This window comes from Scyliorhinus canicula, chromosome 15 (genome assembly GCF_902713615.1).
Source record: "Scyliorhinus canicula chromosome 15, sScyCan1.1, whole genome shotgun sequence".
Taxonomy (NCBI): Eukaryota; Metazoa; Chordata; class Chondrichthyes; order Carcharhiniformes; family Scyliorhinidae; genus Scyliorhinus; species Scyliorhinus canicula.
In genome coordinates, this window is record NC_052160.1 from 32,635,988 (window position 1) to 32,657,565 (window position 21,578).

General features: G+C 42.4%; 1 protein-coding gene across 1 annotated transcript; it reads right to left on the minus strand.

Moving 5' to 3' along the window:
* Positions 1–10,696: 10,696 nt before the first annotated feature.
* Positions 10,697–18,952, minus strand: LOC119978112 (pentraxin-4). Its single transcript, XM_038819509.1, has 3 exons — positions 18,759–18,952; positions 17,010–17,601; positions 10,697–12,300 (listed from the first exon to the last, which is right to left on the minus strand). The coding sequence occupies exons 1-3, from the start codon at positions 18,894–18,896 to the stop codon at positions 11,663–11,665; spliced, it is 1,368 nt and encodes a 455-aa protein (XP_038675437.1). The 5' UTR covers positions 18,897–18,952; the 3' UTR covers positions 10,697–11,662.
* Between the last annotated feature and the right edge of the window lie 2,626 nt (positions 18,953–21,578).

Genomic DNA, 21,578 nt, shown 5'->3' on the forward strand with positions numbered 1-21,578 from the left:
ACAGAGGATGTGTTTGTAGTTCTTCTCAGAGGGAAGATATAAATCCAGATGATTCTGACTTTGACATTTCTCAAATTAGATTGGACAATGAGGAAGTAATAAGAAATTTGGATAAATTACTAAGTTCCCTTCCAGAGGAAAATCAGAATGACCTGAAAGAATTATTAGTCACATAGAGCTATACATGGGAACAAACTAAGAAGTACAAAGGTGATTATACATGAAATGGAGAAATTCTATTCCAATTAAGCAACATCCATATAGACTCAATCCACTGACCTTGGCACAGGAGATCGAAAGAATGCTTAAGGATAATATCATTGAACTAAGTTGCAACGATTGGAGGTCACCTATTGTGATGGTACCAAAACCAGACGGAACAAATTGATTGTGTGTGGACAATAAGAAAGTCAATGCAGCTACGAAGACAGATTTGTATTCTATTTCTCATTTGGAAGACTGTTGAAAAGGTGGGACAAGCAAGGTTTATTACAAATATTGACTTACTAAAGGGATAGTGGCAAGTACCTTTATCAGAAAGGATGATTGGAGTTTTGACTCTTGTAATGTGAAATGTTCTGTATCTCAGTATACAGTTATGCTATTTGAAGTGAATAATGTGGCAGCAGGATTTTAAAGGCTAACCAACATGGTCATTTCTGGACTAAATAATTATACAGTGCTAATAGACGATCTGGTGGTGTTCAGTCCAATGTGGAAAGAGCATTTGGAACATTTAAATGAATTGTTCAATCGACTATAAGAGGCTGGTACAGTGGAAAATAATGGACTACAGGGGGCTGGTGACCTGTTTTGTTCTGAACTGGAACTAGTGGCAGGGGTAGGTAGTACATGTAAGTTTTGTTCCCTTTGTTTATGGACTGTTTGATAAATGTAAAGCTATTTATTTGATAATGTGGTTAATTCTGTGTTTAAATTAAAGCTTGGGTGGGTATTATGCAGCTCCTGTAAGAGGGGTTCCCTGGTTGGGAATTCATGATCCCATAAGATCAAACCATCTGGACTTCCAATGGCATAGGGGAAAGACGCACACAAGGTGGTTCCCACTGGAGTACTGTATTGTTTGCTCCTTTTCTTAGTACTACAGAGTGTTTACTCTCATAAATGCACAGAATTAGTGGAATAAGGATCGTGTATGACTGAAATGGCCATAGTTTATAACTATTTTCCTTTATCTCCAGTGCAGAGCCTACCTGCGAATTTAAGAGTTAGCTAACCCGAGCGATTTTGAAAGTTTTTTTTAGATAACGAGCTTAGAATTCTTGTTTTATTTGGATCAAGTTGTTAGTTGTCGATTTTACGATTTTTTTTGCCTCACTCCTATTTGTATTTGTAATTGGGTGTGGTTGTATTCAAGGGCGTTGGGAGAGGGGAGGGGGGTAGTTTGCTGATGGTGTCAGTAGATTTTTCTTCTTCCATCCAGTCTTTTGACTTGATTAGAAAGGGATTCGCAGACAGCAAACTCACAACCAATCCTCACGTGAAATTCTGACACCACCGTTTGAGTTACCAGGATCTGGAGATTATCAACCTTTGTGTGTAAGCATTGAGTTCCAGATCTGTATAAAATGACTATCTCCTATCTCCCCTGTAGATCTTGCTCACAATCTTAAGTCTGTGTCCCGTAATCCTTTTACAATCTGCTGATGGGAACAGTTTTTTAAAATCTTGAAAAGAGATTGGCAACAGCACCTCTCCTAATGGCCTCGGGGAAATATTCAAGAAGTCCGCTGGTAGTGGCGACATTGAAGATCTGGAGACAGTTGCGCCAGCAATTTAGGTTGTGGGCGGGGCCAAGGGAAATGCCGATTCGGGGGAATCATAGATTTGAGCCAGGGAAGTGGAATGGGAGTTTTCGACGATGGGAGGAGAGGGGAGTTAGGGTATTAAAGAATTTGTTTCTGAGGCACCAGTTTGTGAGGCTGGAGGAGAGATATGGGTTGGGACAGGGGGAAATGTTTAGATATATGCAGGTGCGAGATTACGCTAGGAAGGAGGTACAGAGCTTTCCGGTGGCGGCGGCCCCCACACTGTTGGAAGACACACTGACAACAGGGGGAGTGGAGAAGGAGGTGGTGTCGGCGATTTATTGGGTGGTTCTGGCAGAAGATAAGGTATCGCTGGAGGGGAATAAGGCAAAGTGGGGAAGAGCTGGGGGAGGGTATGGAGGAGGGGTTGTGGTGTGAGATGCTCCGGAGGTTGGATGCTTCAATTTGTGCGCGAGTTTGGGACTGATGTGTATAGGGCGCACCTCACAAGGGTGAGGATGAGCTGACTCTTTGAGGAGGTGGATAGTAGAGGATGTCTGTGAATGCTGTGGGGTGGGGGCGCAAATCATGTTCACATGTTTTGGTCCTGTCCAAACTGGAGGGGTACTGGAGGGAAGTCTTCAGGATAATCTCGAAGGTGGTGCACGTGAGACTTGAACCAGAACCCCTAGAAGTCATTTCGGGGTGTCGGATCAACCGAGGTTGGAAGCGGGTGTGGAAGCAGATGTCTTAGCGTTCGCCTCGCTGATTGCCCAAAGGCAGATCCTTTTGGAGTGGAGGTCACCTTCTCCGCCCTATACCTCGGCGTAGCGGGGAGACCTGCTGGAGTTCTTGACACTCGAGAAAGTGAAGTTCAAGTTGAGGGGAAGGATGGAAGGGTTCTACAACTCATGGGCCTTGTTTATTATGCATTTTCAAGAATTGGATGACATCGAACATTGGGGTGGGGGGGGGGGGTGGAATGTATAAGTTATTGGTGATTATGTATGGGTTGATGATGGATTCCTGATTCTTTTTCTTTGATATTTTGTATTTAAAATGTTGAGGGTTGATTGGGGGTGGGTGGGACAAAGGAATTGTTGGCCAGGGGATTGCCATTGTACTTGTTACTGTTGATTATTTGTTGGTGGGTGTAAATTTGATGAAAATGTGAAAAAAAAAAAAAAAAAATTTTAAATGCAGCTAAAGAGGATTTTACCCGACTGAAACAGTTTGCACAAAAGAGATTGTGTTTAGTCTCCTGATAAAAGGAAGTTGAAGAGTTAGATCACGGAGAAGAACTTAAAGTCAAAAATAATGCTGAATTTAAGCAGGATGGAAGGAATTCAATTGTTGCAAAGAACCATTGGGATGTTTGGCTAGCTGAAAGTTATTTTTCAAAACCTGGACAATGGAAAGAAAGCTTTGCTGATGACTATTCAATGTCTGACAGGGAGTAAGATGTTTTATGAAGGGAACTTAACCTCGGATTTCTATTCACAGCTGCCAATATCCAGATTGTTGATTGCTGACAATGTTGTTCTCGACGAAGATAACCAGACCTTAAACAAACTGAAAAATCGTTGGTCCCCTCACAAATGCCAATCCATGGTCCTGGCTGTACAAGGTTTCAAAAAAGCAACATGAAGAGTTAGAAAAGGTTCCAGTCATTGTTTCCAGAAAAATCAAAACCAAGAACCTATAAGATTATTTTGATGGAGCTTACACTAAAAATTGTGCATGTTGCCAGTCAAAATAATGTGATTGCAAATGCCCTGTTGAGGATTTAAGGAATAAGGGATGGTAACAATCTTCAAGACAGGTAAACATATTGGGCTTTATAAGATTATAAAATACTGCAAGTTTGGAATGAAGCTTGTTTTGCGAATGTAATATTTCTTTGTTGTTAGTTGTGTAACATAATATGTTAGTTGCTAAAGTGTTTATGATGAAAAGAACTTTCTGTAATTCATGCACTGTGGTAAAGCTTTCTTATTTCCAAGGTGGAAGTATGTTGGCCTTTGACACAGAAACAATAAGATGAGGAAAATCATTAAAAGTCTGTGAATATCTATTTTTTAAAATATGTTTCAGAGGACTTTTAAGCATTTGTATCAATCCTATAGGGATCAATTGTAATTTAATATGCTTGGATAACAAATGTTAGTCCATGTGACCTGATGACCCGTGACCTGGAAGCAGTGCAATGGGAAGTGAAGATGCACACACCATGTGACAGGCAGACACAAAGGAGAGCTACAAGCAGGAGGGCTGGGAGGTGAAGGCGATCAGCACCCAAAAAAGTGCAAAGGACTGGATTATCATCTTCAAGGCGGGTACTGAGAGTCAAGAAAATTCCCGGCTCAGTCCACTCGTGTCGGAAGAAAGCGCTGCCAAAGATGAGATTTTCATCATGGGGGACATCGTGGGCTGCAGTTGGGTCAGACAACTTAGGAAATTGCATGGAGGCAGTAATAAGGGCTGCCTAGAGCGTAGCTAGACTGTTCAAATAGCCCACGCCAGTCCTGCTAGACTTTATCCCAGTTTTAGAAAAAACAGAAAGCTTTTCACTCCTCACACCCCCTCAGCCCCTACATACTCCCCATGCTATCTCATGCCACAATATAGGCCCCAAACAGCCCCTGTGGTGCCTCACTTTCCCTGTGCCAAGGTACAGCCACAAAATAAATCCTGTAGTCCCTCATCCCCTCCATGCCAAGTCATGGCACTCCTCTTCTCAAGAAAACTGCTTTTAAAAAGTCATTCATTGATACGTTTCAAATTTCTTAAAAATAAAGTACCTTTTACTACAGGACAATAGAAATGTCAATCACTCAGACCATTTAAAGTATCAATAGCAGAAACTATAAGCACTTGCAAACACTTTATATTGTATAGATAAACATTGTGAAATTGACAACACAGACCAGAGAGTCAGACCTGGCAATCAACCAATCTTTTCCCTGGGTGCAGGTGATTCAGCAAGCTAATGGGCTCTCACAGGAGTATACAATTAATCTAGCCAATCTGTTCACCAACAAGTTCACTTGACAGCTGTCCTCCTGCCAATTCAACTGCAAGCAACCATACAGCTTACTGAGAATCCTTTTGCTGTTACCTGACTTCTATTCCATCTGCAGCTTTAGTTCAGCCAAGAAAGTATAGGCCTGCTATGAAAGAGACTGAAATCATTTCAACTAATAATGATGTGTTTTTCCACATTTGTGTCTATTCTATGGCCCTGAACTCCCATGGAGTGGCAATTGGAGTCAGATTGCCACTCCCCTCCTAGTAAAATCCAGCCACTCCTTTCTCTCCTGACTTTCCGACTCAGGCTGGGCAAGAACTGTGCAGAAGGTTCCAAGGCTGCGTGTCGAAGGCAGCAGAGTTGAAGGTAAGGTCATCATGCCCCCTTTTTCTACAGCATAAGTTTAAATGTCCAGCCAGTTTGAAAAGTCAGGAAGAAGGTGAGTTTGCCAGCCGAGCTGAATGAAATATTAGGGCAGAATTGGGGCTGGGGGTATGGAGGTCTATTGATTGGGAAGGGTTTGTTGATCAGGGGGATTGGACGGTTGGGAGAACAAGAGCGAAGGTGGGTGTTGGGTGATCAGTTGGGGTGTGGAGGTCAAATGATCACTGCAGGTGTTCGGGGGTTGGGAGCATTCAATATTTTAAGGGGTGGGAGACGGGTGGTCAATGGGGGAGGGTGATGATCGGGTGTCAAAGGGTCATGCGGTCAGTTAGTGAGTGATCTTTTGGGGAGTCAAATGGTCAAGGGGTCTCGTGGGGTGGTCAGGGGTTGTAGTCATGAAGTGGTCGGTGGAGTCGGGGGTAGTCAGGGTGGACTGCTGTCGGCGGTCAGAGAGGGCATCAGTGCTATAGTTTGCCCGGATAGGAGTGGTTTTGATTCAACTCTCCTGCTAATTATTCTGACAAGACAGTGGGAACCATCTGAAGTTTGTACATTGTACTTTCGGGTGATTCCAACTGCAAGACAATTATTGCCCAACACAAGTTTGAACCTGGGGACTTCTGCGGGAAGGAAGGGGGGGGGGGGTGCAGGGTAAGCAATGGTTCCTCAGTGCACCTTTGGGGCATCTCTCGTTATTATGCCCCAGAGCTGTGAAGTTGCAGGCTTTTGTGCATGCAAGATAATACATGAGATGTCGCGTTAATCCTCCAGAGCAAGATTGTGATAATAAATAACCTACTTTATTATCAAATGCACAAAAGCTTATTGCTGGAAATTATTTAAATAGGGACGACCCACGTTCCGGGTAAGAACACACATTAACCTCACGTATAAAAGCTTTACTCACAGACAATAATAAACACATAAGCTCTGTCCATGGCAGCTTTTATACACTGCATTGAGATATGTGTTACTAATGTATAAGAACAGAATTAATTAAAGATTCTTTGCCAAATACATAAATGTGAGCATATTGAACATGAACATTAATTTGATCATATATTGTGAATGGTGTGCGCTTTGATTGAAATTAATTAACATTATTTAACCATAAATATAATCACATAGACTGAATCTAATTCTGAGAATGTGTGAAAATATGCAGGTTTTCCACAAAATGCCGAGGGGGTAGGTCTTTTCATATAGTCCATGGGAAATATATCAGTATGACAAGCTGAACAAATAGTCACATAAAGAAATCTTTATTATTCTATTTTTTTCAAGATTAGGGCAGGACTCTTACTGTTATCAAGTTTCAATGTTTTTGAGGTTAGAGGCTGGAGCGGCATGAACCGTGGGGGCCAGAATAGGTCGTGCCCGGACACTGTTCGCGCCGTCATGAAACGCGATGGCGTTCACGACAGCGCAAACACTTGGCCGCCATATCGGAGAATCGCCCCCAATCTGTTTTAGTGATATCGGTTGATATTAGTTCTTCCTTGAATTCTTACATGGTATCTTCAGTGCTCATCTGATACAGCATATGGAGCCTCAGTTTGATGTCTTGTTCAATAGGCAGTATCTGACAGTGCAGTACTTACTTAACCATTGCTTCATCATACTGTTAATAATCTTTATCTTCTTCAAACATGAAATCAGCCTCTGACACCTCATCCTCTCCATCAGAAAGATTGCCTGCCTCCAGCCCTGACTGAGCTCACCTGTCACTGAAACCTAAATCCATGCCTCTTATGACCAAAAGACTCAATAGTTCCCATGGTTTTTTTTTCTGGCTGACCTTGCGATCTCCATTATATGTAAACGTCAGCTCATCCAGAACGCTGCTCTCAGTAACCATCTCCTACCAAGGCTTCTCACCCATTATCCCTATCCTTACTGTCATTAACACAATGACAGAACTGCCCCAGTTAATCCTCATGTTCAAATTGTTTCATGATCTCACCCCCTCCCTACATGGCCTACATAGTGTTCTGCAGCCCTACAACTTTCCACCAACTCTCTGTTCCTCTGACACTGCCTTCACCCCATTCTCACCGCACCCTGCTTGTCTTTGGCAGCCATACCTTTGAATATGTGGAATACCCTCTAAACTTGATTCACCTTTCTAAGCCTTTAAGATCCTCCTCAGCACAGTGGGCTAAAACAGCTGGTTTGTAATGTAAAACAAGACCAGCAGCGCGGGTTCAATTCCCGCACCGGCCTCCCTGAACAGGTGCCGGAATGTGGCGCCTAGCGGCTTTTCACAGTAACTTCATTGAAGCCTACTTGTGACAATCAGTGATTATTATTATTCTTATTATTAAAACCTACTTCTTTGAGCAAGATTTTGGTCTCATCTCCTGTTTCTGTTCTTCGGCATCCATTTGTGTCCGATTATCCCTTAGTGAAGGCACGTTGGATGTTTGATATATTAAAAGTAAATGTAAGTTTATTTTGTGGCATAAGTAAGAAAATTAAAGGGTGGCACGGTTAGCACTGCTGCTCACAGTATCGAGGACCCGGGTTCGACCACGTCTGTGTGGAGTTTGCACGTTCTCCCCGTGTCTACATGGGTCTCACGCCCACAACCCAAAGATGTACAGGGTAGGTGGATTGGCCACGCTAAATTGCCCCTTAATAGGAAAAAAAGAATTGGTACTCTTAAATTTATTTTTAAAATGTAAGACAATTAATCGAGTGAAGAAAACATATTACAACATTTAAGTGGAAAAATTGAGCCATATCTGCTGTTCTTTCTTCACATGTACCAGAGTTCTACAGCCCCTGATGAAATTTTAGAACCATCTGCAAATATCTAAATAAGATTCCCTGCCTGGTCCGTCAAAATAAAATAAATCTATTCTATGTTAAAAATAAACATACACAACAATTCAATAACTTCACCAGCTGCTTTGCTAAGACTTATGAGTTAGATTGCTTTGTCCACCTCGTTTGGTGCAGTACTTCTTCAATGTTACGCCAGACCTGTTTATCCTATTGAAAATAGTATTTATATGTGCAATAACTGGCAATAGAAACATCAGGTACCAATAATGTTTCTGAGCAGTTTTGTACATTTTTCCGGCAATACAGAGAAGATTTCTGATACAGTCCCAGGGAATATAAGTGTCATGTTTTGTTTGATATACAGGTAATGTAAACTGGTTCCAGCAAATCCATCGCTAACTTGCATCTTTTCCCTCTGTCAATATGCCTGCAACTCATTTATCACTGGTGAATAGAATAAGTTTGGTATTCAATGTCTGAATCAAATTTGGCTCATGTCAGCACAATATGGGTGGCACGGTAGCACAGTGGTTAGCACTGTTGCTTCGCAGAGCCAGGGACCTGGGTTCAATTTCCAGCTTGGGTCAGTGTCTGTGTGGAGTGTGCAATTTCTCCCTGTGTCTGCGTGCATTTCCTCCGGGTGCTCCAGTTTCCTCTCACAAGTCCTGAATGATGTGCTCGTTAGGTGAATTGAACATTCTAAATGCTGCCTCAGTGTACCCGAACAGGCGCTGGAGTGTGGTGACCAGGGGATTTTCACAGTAACTTTTTTGCAGTGTTAATGTAAGTCTACTTGTGAAACTAATAAAGATTATTATTATTTTTTACAGCATTGTAATTTATTCACCAACTTTCATTTAGTTTCTCTTTCATTCAAACGGAATCACATTTAATATTTTTATTGATCTGATTATTCATAGGTTGCTCACATAAAACCATAAGATATAGGAGCAGAATTAGTCCTGCTCCGCCATTTAATCACGGCTGATATTTTTCTCATCCCCATTATCCTGCCTGCTCTCCATAACCCCTGATCCCCTTATTAATCAAGAACCTATCTATCTCTGTCTTAAAGACACTCAGTGATTTGGCCTCCACAGCCTTCTGCTGCCAAGAGTTTCACAGATTCACCACCCTCTGGCTGAAGAAATTTGTCTTCATCCCTGTTTTAAAGGATCGTCCCTTTAGTCTGAGATTGTGTCCTCTGCTTCTAGTTTTTCCGACAAGTGAAAACATGCTCTCCACATCCACTCTATCCAGACCTCGCAGTATCCTGTATGTTTCAATATGATCACCCCTCATTGTTCTAAACTCCAATGAGTACAGACCCAGAGTCCTCAACCATTTCTCATATGACAAGCTCTTCATTCCAGGGATCATTCTTGTGAACCTCCTCTGGACCCTTTCCAAGGCTAGCAAATCCTTCCTTAGATACGGGGTGCAAAACTGCTCATAATACTCCAAATGTGATCTGACCAAAGCCTGATACATCCTTAGAATCATTCCTACTCTTGTATTCTATACAATTTATATACAATTTTAAAAACTTATATATAAATATTTCAAAGGTTCAGCAATGGGTGTTTTGTTTGTACCTTTGCAGGTAGATATACTAAAAATTAATCAAACTAGCAGAAACAGTCGGTTGATTAACTATCGCCTTATTGGAATGTTTTGAGGAGGTAACTAATGTGCTAGATAAAGGAGTGTCAATGGATGTTATTTATATAGCCTTCCTGGAGGCATTCAACAAAAACATACATTATTTTAAGAAAAATTAGAGAATTCAGAACATATTATATTCAAGACAGAGATTGTTGGATAGTGAGGGAATTAAGGAATATGGCCATAGCTTCAGAAAGTGGAACTGAAGTAGAAAATCAGGCATGATTGTATTGAATTGCAAAGCAGGCTTGAAGAACCAAATGGTCAACATTTGCTCCTAATTTCTACTTTTGTACTAATGTGGGTAGGGAATTGGAACATGGGAACAGGAGTGGGCCATTCAACCCTTCAAGCATGTTCCATCATTCTGCCAGAACTGATGAAAGGTCATCGACCTTAACCTTGATTAATAAGGGGATCAGGGGTTATGGGGAGCAGGCAGGAGAATGGGGATGAGAAAAATATCAGCCATGACTGAATGACGGAGCAGACTTGATGGGCCGAGTGTCCTAATTCTGCTCCTATGTCTTATGGACCTTAAATGTTAAATCTGCATGCATCTCCACAGCTGATATTAGATTTGCTGATTATTTCCAGCATTTTCTGTTGTTGTTTCACTTTACTCTTTCCTGCCCAAATAGCTTGAATAACCCATCCACATGGATAAAATCTAATCCCTTCACAATTTGAGAGAACAAAATCATAACCACTTGACACTTACAATCTTTTAACAGTAAATGTCCAACAATCGATGCCTGTGCTGATAACAAAAACAGCCTTCAATCAAGCCTTTCCCAGGGCCTTGATACCTTGTGAATGGGCCAAAGTCGGAAACCATATTGTGGCTGTGGCTGGACCAAGACATTGCATAAGGTAAGGATCTTATCCATCATGTGCTTTTAAAATGGCCTCAGGATGGCAGTCATCGTCCTTCAGTGATTCCTGGACTATTACTGTTAGGGGCTCTTTGACTCAGCTGCCATTGAGGCACAACCCAATATCAAGCATTTTAACTTGGTCAGAATACTCCCACTAATAATAAACTTTGACACAATTAGCAGTTGTTTGATATCAAATCATTTTATGAGTAAACCATTCTACAAAAATAGAAAGCACAAACAAGATTAATACATCATTTCAGTAAGAATTTGCTTCATAGGAAACTATAGGTCATAATATGAAAACCCTAAAGTACACAAGTAAATTTTATTATCAGTATTCAAATTCGTAAGATACACTGACGTTTATTATTTTTAAATCGTTTACCGGATGTAGGCGTCACTGACAAGGCCAGCATTTATTACCTATCCCTAATTGCGCTTGAGAAGGTGGTGGTGAGGTGCCAACTTAAATCGCTGCAGTCTATGCACCATAGGTACATCCACTGTTCTGTTAGTTAAGGAGTTCCAGATATTGACACAGCGACAAAGAAGGAATGATGATTAATTTCCAGGTCAGGATGTTGTGTGATTTGCCACTAGTGGCGTTCCTATTCACTTGCTACCTTGGCCTTTTAGGTGGTGAAGTTCATGGGTTTGGAAGTTCTTTTGAAATAGTCTTGGTGAGTTGCTGCCTTGTATCTTGTAGATGATACAAAGTGCATCCATGGTGCGCCATTGGTGAAGGGAGTGAATTAAGTTTGTTATAAAAAAAATGGATTCTGCAAGGCTATTTGAGTCTTTAACATTGCAGTATCCTGTACTTGGATTTGTAAATACTTCTGTATTATATTCTGTAAAGCTTATTCAAAATGCTTTGGCCTTATTCAGATGTAACCATTAAATCTCCCCAAAGATTTTCTTTCGATTACTTGATTAAAATCTAGGTATAACCAAGATGATTTGCCAAATATTATTGGTTGATTTCACAAAGCATGAAAGTGAGCTTGAGTTTTAAAGTAGATTGTTGAGGCATGGATATGACAGCTCTGAATTGCTATAAAGCAAATGTAGCAATTGCAAAAGTGACCGGAATACTCAGTACAAATTAGAGTTTAATGTGTGTCCTCCCTTTCCAATATGTTTTTTTATTAACAGTATTCCAGGCATGTACAATTACGATGTTGAACTGCACCATTAAGTGTAGAAACATCACTGAAAGTTAAAACTCTGCCTCCAGGTAATGACTTTCCTGTAGTAATGCTTGAGATTTCTCCTGGAGTCAAAGCACGGTTCCAAATTGTGAATCCAGCCAAATGCCCTACAAAGGACTCAGTATAATCAAATCCTCCTCCCACATTATCCTGTTCCTGGCCTATTATAAGTGTTCCACCAGCTGGAATCTCATAGCCTTTTTGGAATTTGGAACCAGCTGCTGCCAGACGTCTGTCTATATAGTACCAGTACTTACCCTCAAAGGAAGACCAGATGATGCAAATATGATGCCACCGACCATCTAAGAGTGGAATCACAGGAAGTTCCCTGAATGATGGATCTCCAATTACAAAATGGATGGTAGTTTGTTTGCTTGTATTTCTACCATACAGTACCAATTTGTTATCATTATCCTCAGTTGCATACGACAACATAGTTCCCAAATAGTTTGATTTGGTTCTGAGCCAAGTGCAGGTGGTCATTTCAAATAGCCCAGTTGAAAAGCCTTTGCTGAAGGTTGCATAATTCTCAGTGGAAGAATTGGGAAAGTGCATCACTGAATTCACATTGCAGACTGCAACAAGAGAAACACATGAATAATCATATGTGAGTATTAAAGTAATGCATTTTCACATCCTAAGTGCTAAATATTAATTGGTCCTTACTTTTCAGACCACCTTTGTGGTATCAGGTATGCCAGCTTTTGTTGCACATGACACCAAATATTATCACCCATTGTGATGTAATGGAAGTATTTATATAATCTATGATATAGGCAAATTTTAAGTGTAAACCAGATGTGGAATGCACGTTTCCTCTGTAGGATTTTTTTAAAGAAAAAGATTTAATGAATTTATTTCCATGCATTATTTTACAGTTTTACCTTGTTTTGTGTGCAGATTTTACAGTTTTTGAATAAAGTTAACTAAAACCTGTTTTCTGTAAAGATACAGAAACAGTACATATTGAATCCCTTAACTTAATCAATTACACATGAATCCTGCCAAATATAGGTCAAACTTGAAACTAAACATACATTTAATATAAATAGACATTTATATTTGCAGAATCGATACAGAAGGAAAAAAAGGTGGCTTTATTAATTAAGAGCACAATCACAACCATCAAAGGTGAAGACATTATTTATTAGTGTTTCGGTGCTCAAGGAGAGTCTGCCTTGTCTATGTTAATAAATAATAAAGGATCTTTTACCATATTGTGAGTACACTATAGAGCAGGGAAAAATAAATTAAGAATTTATGGGCACATTGAGGTTTCAGACAGAAGTTTATTATACAATGAATGTTTGGCACAGAGACAAGAATATAACTTTTTTAAAAATACATTTAGAGTACCCAATTATTTTTTCCAATTAAGGGGCAAATTAGCGTGGCCAATCCACCTCTGCTGCACATCTTTGGCTTGTGGAGATGAAACCCACGCAGACACGGGTAGAATGTGCAAACTCCACACGGACAGTGACCCGGGGTCCTCAGCGCCGTAGGCAGCAATGCTAATCACTGCGCCACCATGCTGCCCCAAGAATATAACTTTTGAAAGACTGGATAAATGTTTAAGGAGGAAGAATATAAAGACATATGGGGAAAGGACAGGGAAATGCGATTTGGATAGATAGCTCTGGCTGAAGAGCTGTCATAGCCTGAAGCCAAATTGGACCATACGTTTTGCTTTTATGGTCTTCTAATAAATCAGCAGAATACCTACACAATATAGCCAGCTTGTTTAATCTTAATTTTGTAAACAATTTTAGAGACTCTTAATTGCCTGAAAGATCTGTATTTAGAAAAAACATCATCTACATCAGTATAGATGCAACCATTCATTTTCTCTTTTATTATATTCACTCTTAGAAATAAAGATCAATTAAATCCAACCCATCTATATGCATTCATCATCCTGTAAAAACTGGTGTTTTTGAAATAAAGTCTAATGTTAAGGAAGTGGGCTATTTTTGTTTGCTTTTTTAACAATATAATTTTTTTCTTTGTAAACTGTATTCATTATGTATGAGATTTTGGTTTAATTGTTTATTTCAGTTTCAGTGCCTATCTGTTTACACTATTGTAAAATGTTAATCATCCAATAATCTGCTACAAGATACTCAGTATAAGGTGCTATAACTTCACTGAAGATTCTGAACTCAACTTACACTACAACTGCGCTGAAGCTACCAGTCTCAGACCAGTATCTTGCAGGGTGTCATATATGGTCAGTTGATTCAAGTTCTCGTACTAGTTTATTTTCTGTCTAGGTTGTCATGGGCAAAGGGACTGTACATGCACACAAGTTTGCCACATAGAGAGAGCCCTGTTTACTGGGTGGCTTATATCTAACATTAGTAAAACATGGTGGGAGTATCCAAACTCCCATAACAGAAAAAAATCATACAAACATTCAACCGTTCCCGGACTATGGATTGTCTACTTTGCTTTTCATCAGGCTAAAGCTACAAAATTGAGACTTGTATAAAGTTTCCTCCTAACAGGCTTTGACAGCAAGATGTAGTGCCATTGAAGTATCAATGCACACCCAAAACTGCCTTGTACTTCTGTTAAAAAGTCCAAAAAAACTCCCTTTGAAGAAATAAAAACTAGCAGATTTATGAAGTTTTTATAAAGTGCCTTGGGGCATTTTGTCTGTGCTAAAGGAGTTAGATATGTGTAAATTCTTGCATCTACTCTTTTAGAGCATCGTCTCTAGATGTGTGTGCCGATTATGGATATGAAATTATACAGGGAACTGGACAAACATCTGGAGGAAAACACATTTTCAGAGCTACGGGGTAAAGGCAGGTGAGTGGGAACAGCTGGCTAACTCTTTCAGAGAACTGGCTTAGACAGGAGAGGTCGAATGGCCGCCATCTATGCTGTAATCACTCTAGGGTTCTAGGAACAAGAGTTCTTTGTATACATTGTTGTGCGGTGTGCATTCCAAGTCATTTGACTTCTACACCCACCATTAGAAACCTGTATTTCTTTGTGCTGACCTTTGAGTAACTTAATGGCCAAGTGTTTGAACTTTTAAGGCTGTGGACTGCACTAATGGAATTAACAACTTAAGCAGCAGCCATGTTAATAGACTGGGGACAGTTTTGATTGGTGGTTGAAGAGAAATAAAGAGCGGTCAGAATAGAGCAAATAGATGGAATTAGGATCGCTCAACATCATTGCATATTGATTGAATCAAGTGAAAAATGTCTTTGTTATAATTTCTATATAATTCCTTTTTTTTAAAACCCACCAGCATTTTCTGTTCAACTACCTCACCAGTCACTTGCTAAAAAGTTTGCATTCATTTTCCATTGGCACACTTTATTTAAATGGTCCCCTGATCGTCCAAGTTCTGTGAATCCAAACTCTACAGATCTTTTTAAACTCTAACTGATCTCAACCAGAGAACTCTCGGTTTGCTTTTTCCCTCATCATTCCACCCTCTGAATTCATGAATTTGCATTTGGAGTCCTTGTTTAGACTCGTTGCAATAGTCTGTTAAAATCCAAGATGACCATAGGCTTTTTTCCCCTTTGAGGGAGAGGGCTGACTGGCAGTGATTTAACCTGAGGATCAGCATATCTCAGGCGAGGGGCAAGGTTGAGAAGGCGGGACCTTCATGAATAACCTTAACTGGTATGGGAATTGAACCCACGCTGCTGGCCTTACTCTGCATCATGAACCACCTGTCCAGCCAACTGAGTTAAACCTATAATCTGTCATATAGAGAATAGCATTGAGCACCACATTTACAGATGTGACATCACTAGGCTGCACATCACTTTTGACTTATAAGTCATATGAGGAGGCAGTGGCATAGTGATATTAACATTGGTCTAGCAAACTAGAGACCCAGGGTCATGCTCTGGGGACTGGGGTTTGAAACCTGTCATGGCAGATGGTGAAATTTGAATTCAATTAAAAAATCTGGAATTAAAAGTCTAATAATAACCATGAAACCATGTTGATTGTCATAAAAACCCATCTGGTTCACTAATGTCCTTTAGGGAAAATAATTTGTCATCTTTACCTGGTCTGGCCTACATGTGACAGCAATGTGGTTGACTCTTAAATGCTCTTGGGGATGGGCAATAAATGCTGGCCCAGCCAGCAGCGCCCACATTGAGCACAGTGGACTAAACAGCTGGCTTGTAATGCAGAACAAGGCCAGCAGTGCGGGTTCAATTCCCGTACCGGCCTCCCCGAACAGACGCCGGAATGTGACGACTAGGGGCGTTTCACAGTAACTTCATTGAAGCCTACTCGTGACAATAAGCGATTATTATTGTTATTTTTAAAAAGTCACAGACCTTCAAATATTTCAAAATTTTATGCGCTTTGTTTTTCACCGCCTGTGCACGTTGCGATTTATTTAACAACGCATTCACCAAAATCTCCAGTCCTTTCCTGTTCATTTAACAAGCAAGTCAAATTCTACGACTAGACACTTATTGAAATGAATGAAATGAAAATAGCTTATTGTCACGAGTAGGCTTCAATGAAGTTACTGTGAAAAGCCCCTAGTCGCCACATTCCGGCGCATGTCCGGGGAGGCTGGTACGGGAACTCACGCTGAACTTTCCTCATCTCTGCCGGCTGACATTGATCATAAATAGGTGAATGATATGAATATACATCCCTCAGCTGCATTTAGAGAAAGTTAATTTCGACTCTCCATGGAAGCAGCCACATGCTCTGGACCTCTGACATTTCTGCAGGCTCTGGTTTCTGTAGAGAGCTGCTATTCTGGGTTGGGGTCTATTGTTGGGATTAGGAAATACCGAAGAGTCAGCAAAAAAGTAGGAGTTTTAATGAAACACCCAATCACTAGAATGCTGCCTATACAAAATACCCGGAATACACACTGCACATGCAATGCTTCCCGTCCAAAATCACTTTGCCTTTGCAAATGAGAATTATGTTGGTATTTCTAAAATTAAAGTCCTTCATTTTTGTGTTCACATTTCCCATTGCATTCTTTCAAATGCTGATGTAAATTTTTTTTAAGTGTTCCAGCGAGCAGGGCCAAAATTACATTTAGATTTCTTGTTACCTTTTGAAGTTATGGGGACGGAACTATATTAAACTATCCCAGGCGGACAAGTACATTTGAACAAATGCTCAGGAATGATATGGAAGAGGGAACGGGGAGGCCGAAGTTTTAATGCAGGGTGGTTAACTTTTACTTAAATCAACTGGTGCCTTGTACATTTGGAATTGCCTTCTCGTCTTCCCCTAGCCCTGTCAGATTGATGTTGGAATACAGACATACTTGACCCTTCCTTTTTGGAGACGGGCTGCTTGGGAGAGGTCGTCTGTCTGAGGGGCTTTGCCCGGTACTCCCGGGGTGCTGTCGCCTCTGTTGTCAGCACCGAGCTCGGCTTGGCCCAGAGAGCATCGTTCTGCAAGGCGCTTGCCACCTGCTCCTCAAAGCTGGCCAGCTTCACGCCCTGGCCCTTAACCTGGTCGCGAATGCTCTCCATTTCCTTTTGCAGTTTGCTCCTGCCCGCGGCCAGGAAGCTGAGTTCCTTCCTCTGATTCCCGACCACCGTGGTCAGGTTGGACACCATCGACCTCTGCTCTGTCTGGTCTTTGGACAGTTGTTTGCTACGCTCGCTGAGGACCTGCTCCAATGTCGACATCTTCAGCTCAATTTTCTTCACTTTCTTCTGCAGTTTCTTCATCCAGGATTTTAAGCTCCGGATGTCACTTTCTGCCACGCCGTGGAAGGTGTTTATTGTGGCCGTGATGTTACTGGACTGCTCCGTCAGCAACTGCAGTCGAGTGTCCACACTGGAAGAAATATTGAAGTTCTCGGAAATGACCTGTAACCGGGTCAAGCTAAGTTCTTGAAATCGACGGAACTGTGGTAATAGAATTTTAGGGATGAGCGTTAAAATAATGTTTCACACAACATACACGTTAAAAACACAGAAAATATTGTTTTTGACCTATTGATCAGAAGTATCATCATATAATCCCTACAGTGCAGAGGAGGCCATTCGGCCCAACGCTTCTGCATGACCCTCCTAAAAGGCATCCCACCCAGGTCCGAAAAGCCACCTCACCCAGACCCACTTCTCTGCAACCCCACCTAACCGGCATGGGGAGAATGTGCAAACACCACACAGACGTCCAAGATCAGAATTGAACCCGGCTCCCTGGAGGCAGTAGTGCTGACCACTGTGTCAGCTGAAATCCCTTTAAACTCAGGCCATATGAAAGTAATTTCCTTTCTATATCATCCCAGCAATTAGCAGTTGACAGACAGCAGCAAATCTGAAATAGCTTACCATTGCCCACCTGTAGAGTGACCTGAGCAATTCTTCCCCCAGAGGAACTCTCTCTACAAGCACGCTACCAAAGCCAGCTCCACCACGGAGACCAAAACTAGCTCCACCAGAGAGACCAAAGCCAGCTCCATCTGGGAAACCAAAACTTGATCCACCAGAGAGACCAGAGCTCCACCGAAGAGACCAAAGCCAGCTCCACCAGAGAGACCAATGCTCCACCAGAGAGACCAAAGCTCCACCAGAGAGACCAAAGCTCCATCAGAGACTAAAGCTCCACCAGAGAGACCAAAGCCAGCTCCATCAGAGAGACCAAAGCCTGCTCCACCTGAGAGACCAAAGCCACCTCCACCCAAGAGACGAAAGCCAGCTCCGAGACCAAATCCAGCTCCATCAGAGAGACCAAATCCAGCTCCACCAGAAAGACCAAAGCCAGCTCCACCCAAGAGACCAAATCCAGCTCCACCAGAGAGACCAAAGCAGCTCCACCAGAGAGACCCAAGGAGCTCCACCAGAGGCCAAAGCCAGCTCCACGAGAGAGCTGTGGGGGCAGAGTCCTTGTGTATATTTAATGCTGATATATTGTTCAGCAGTTACGGGAAAGGGCAGGAAAGTGGACTGGAGGAGCGTGGGATCAGCCATGATTCTATTGAATGGCGGAACAGGCTCGAGGGGCCGAACAGCCTACTATGTCCGCAGAGGCTGCAGCCAGGTATGTTCGCTGGACCCACCTGCTCCTCCAGCCGCCTGAGCCGTTCAAAAAACGGTTTCCTCTGCTTCACACTGTCAGCATGCTGTGAGCGGCTCACACACAGGTTGCTGCAAATCCACGTGAGGAAAATCCAATTGAACTTTTTGCTGAAAGCCATTCCTCACGAGTCGTACAGCAGCTCTCTCTGCAGTCCCGTCAGTGAAAGCTGGTGACCAACCCTGAAAATGAGCCGCGTGTGGCTGATGTGGGAGATGCTTTATATTTGGCAGCCAGATCGTTTACATGATTGATGAGGCTTCCATCTCCCCCGGGTTCGGTTACACGGGATGAAATGGAAATAAAGGCAGTCAGTTCAAAATATGTGATTTGCAGACTCTCTTCCCCAAACGCGCGTTGAAATAGTTTCCAACAGTTTACATCGTATTCCGGTCATGAGATCAGATGTCTTTTGAAGTTCTTCAGCTTCTTCTGCAGTCCCTCCAGTGTTTCTCAGTTGGACCCGTTGAAGGTTGGAAAATAAAACCAGAGCATAACTGGAAATACACAGAGGTCAGTATCCGTGAGGAGGAAAGCAGGGTGGGATTCGTTTTTTGAGGGGAGGCAGTTCTGATCAGGGACTTCCCGCATTTTTGAGGTTTTTGTTCGTTTCTACATTCTCCAGCTCATTTGAATCAGAATGATATTGAATTGTTTACATATTGTAAACAGACCCCTAGCTGAGCAATTGTTGAAACAATATTTTCACATTAGAAACCTATAGCATCTGGAAGTCAACGCGTGGAAAACTAGTTTCTTTTTGCAATTGAGCTCTCCTGCACTTGATCCTATCCAATTGCCTTTTCCAGATGGATATCGAGTCTGGAAAAACGATAGTTTTCGTTCAATGAACTGCTTGGCGAGACATTCACTTAAACCGGTTCTGTGAATAGAATAGAACAGTTGTTATCTGTACTTATTCCAATGCTCAGACTTCCTCTCCAGGTCTTTGCTCTTACACCTACAATGTCCCACATTTTCGCCAAGAACAATAACTACGAGCATTACCAATGTCCTGGTCCAATGAATAAAATAGGGTTGTTGTTAGAACTGGGGATGAGTCATGTGGTGGGGAGTCGAATGAAATAACTAAACCTAAAGAAATTCAAATTAAATTAATTCGACAACATCTGAATAAAGTAGTGGGGCGAGAGGCAATAGGTTATTCATAGTGAGGAGCCAGATGTAGCAGTGACAACCCAAACATAGCTCAATCGCCCAATTAAAAGGGTAATAAGGAGGAATTTCTTCTCTTGGAAGGTGGTGGATCTTTGGAATTCTCCAGTCCAGAGAGTTGCAGAAGCGAAATCATTGAATGCATTCAAGGCTGAGATAAGCAGATTTTTGAAATGTCGGAGAGACAGGGGTTATGATCAACTGGTGGGAAAGTGGAGTTGAGGTATATGGGCCTAATAGTGCTCCTAATGCATGTCTCATTAAAATAGCAGAATAAATATGAATTGAGAAAGTATAAAGGGGTTGATATCATTGATATCATTGATAGGGTACAAACCACTTAATAACCACATTATTAATTTATATGTGCAGCTTCTGGGCTATTGTCTCCTGATGCTTCATCCTGAGCTGTTTTCTTGGTAGTTTTCTTTTTCAATGGCAGCTTGTCATTGCCTATGGTGCAGAGAGGTACCTCTGTGAAGTGAGTAAAAAACATAGTCTAACAATCATGGAAGATATTGACTACCGCCAAATAAGCTTGCAAGGAAAGGTTGGAAAAGAGGAAAAGGGCATGGAGTTGATGTGACCATCAATTCACTCGAGACACGATTGGAAGTAAACTGTGGTTTTAATAGACTTACAACTGAGCCTGCCTGCGACCAGAAGAACTGAGGGCAAGCTCACAAGGCTGCAGCACTTTATACTTACGGTAGTGGGAGGGGCCATGGGTGGAGCCATGGGCGGAGCCGAGGGTGGAGCCCTGTACAAGCTCTTCATCTCCCCCTGTGGGAGGAGCCGCGCAACGGCTCATAGAAAGAGCCCACAAGGACACAATACTATACAGTGTGAATTACATGAAGTACAATCACCACATTCACCCCCTGTAAAAAAAATAAAGTCCGGCGGGGGTGACGGGCCTACAGGTTGAGCCGGTCCGGTGGCCGAGTCGTCTTTTGGGATCGGCGGAGCACCGGGGTTGCAGCCTCTTCGTGTGGCTGGGTGGTGACGGTCGGTGTAGATATGAGGGTGGACTCCAGGGGTGTTTCGGTTTGAGCTCCGTTCCTGACTGGTGCAACGGGCGAAGGGGGGTGCAGGAAACATATAGGCGCGGGGGCGCAGGGCGTCGGGGGTTGGGTGGGGTGTAGTGTGAGGGGTATCTCAGCGGTGGTGGTGGTCGTGGTGGATCCTGCAGGCACCAGGTCCCGGAGGGAAATGGTCTCCTGACGGCCGTCGGGGTATTCAATAAAGGCGTAGTGTGGGTTCGAGTGTAGCAGTAGTACCCTCTCTACTAGTGGGTCCGTTTTGTGTGTCCGGACGTGCTTCCGGAGGAGAACCGGGCCCGGTGTCCTCAACCAAGATGGGAGCGAAGCCCCCGTGGTAGTGCCCCTAGGGAAAACAAATAATCGCTCGTGAGGGGTCTGGTTAGTGGCAGTGCACAGGAGGGACCTAATTGCATGGAGCGCGTCGGGGAGGACCTCCTGCCAGTGGGAGGTCGGGAGATTCCTGGACTGGAGGGTCAGTAGGATGACCGTCGCGTTCTCCCTCTCCACCTGCCCGTTCCCCCTGGGGTTATAGCTGGTAGTCCTGCTCGAGGCGATGCCCTTGTCGAGCAGATACTGACGCAGCT

Coding starts and splice junctions, on each gene's coding strand:
- LOC119978112 (XM_038819509.1), bottom strand. CDS start 18,896: ATGGCTTTCAGCAAAAAGTTCAATTGGATTTTCCTCACGTGGATTTGC. Junction 17,602..18,758: donor TCAGGCGGCTGGAGGAGCAG/GTGGGTCCAGCG, acceptor CTATTACCACAG/TTCCGTCGATTTCAAGAACT. Junction 12,301..17,009: donor CTCCAAAAAGGAAGGGTCAA/GTATGTCTGTAT, acceptor CTCTTGTTGCAG/TCTGCAATGTGAATTCAGTG.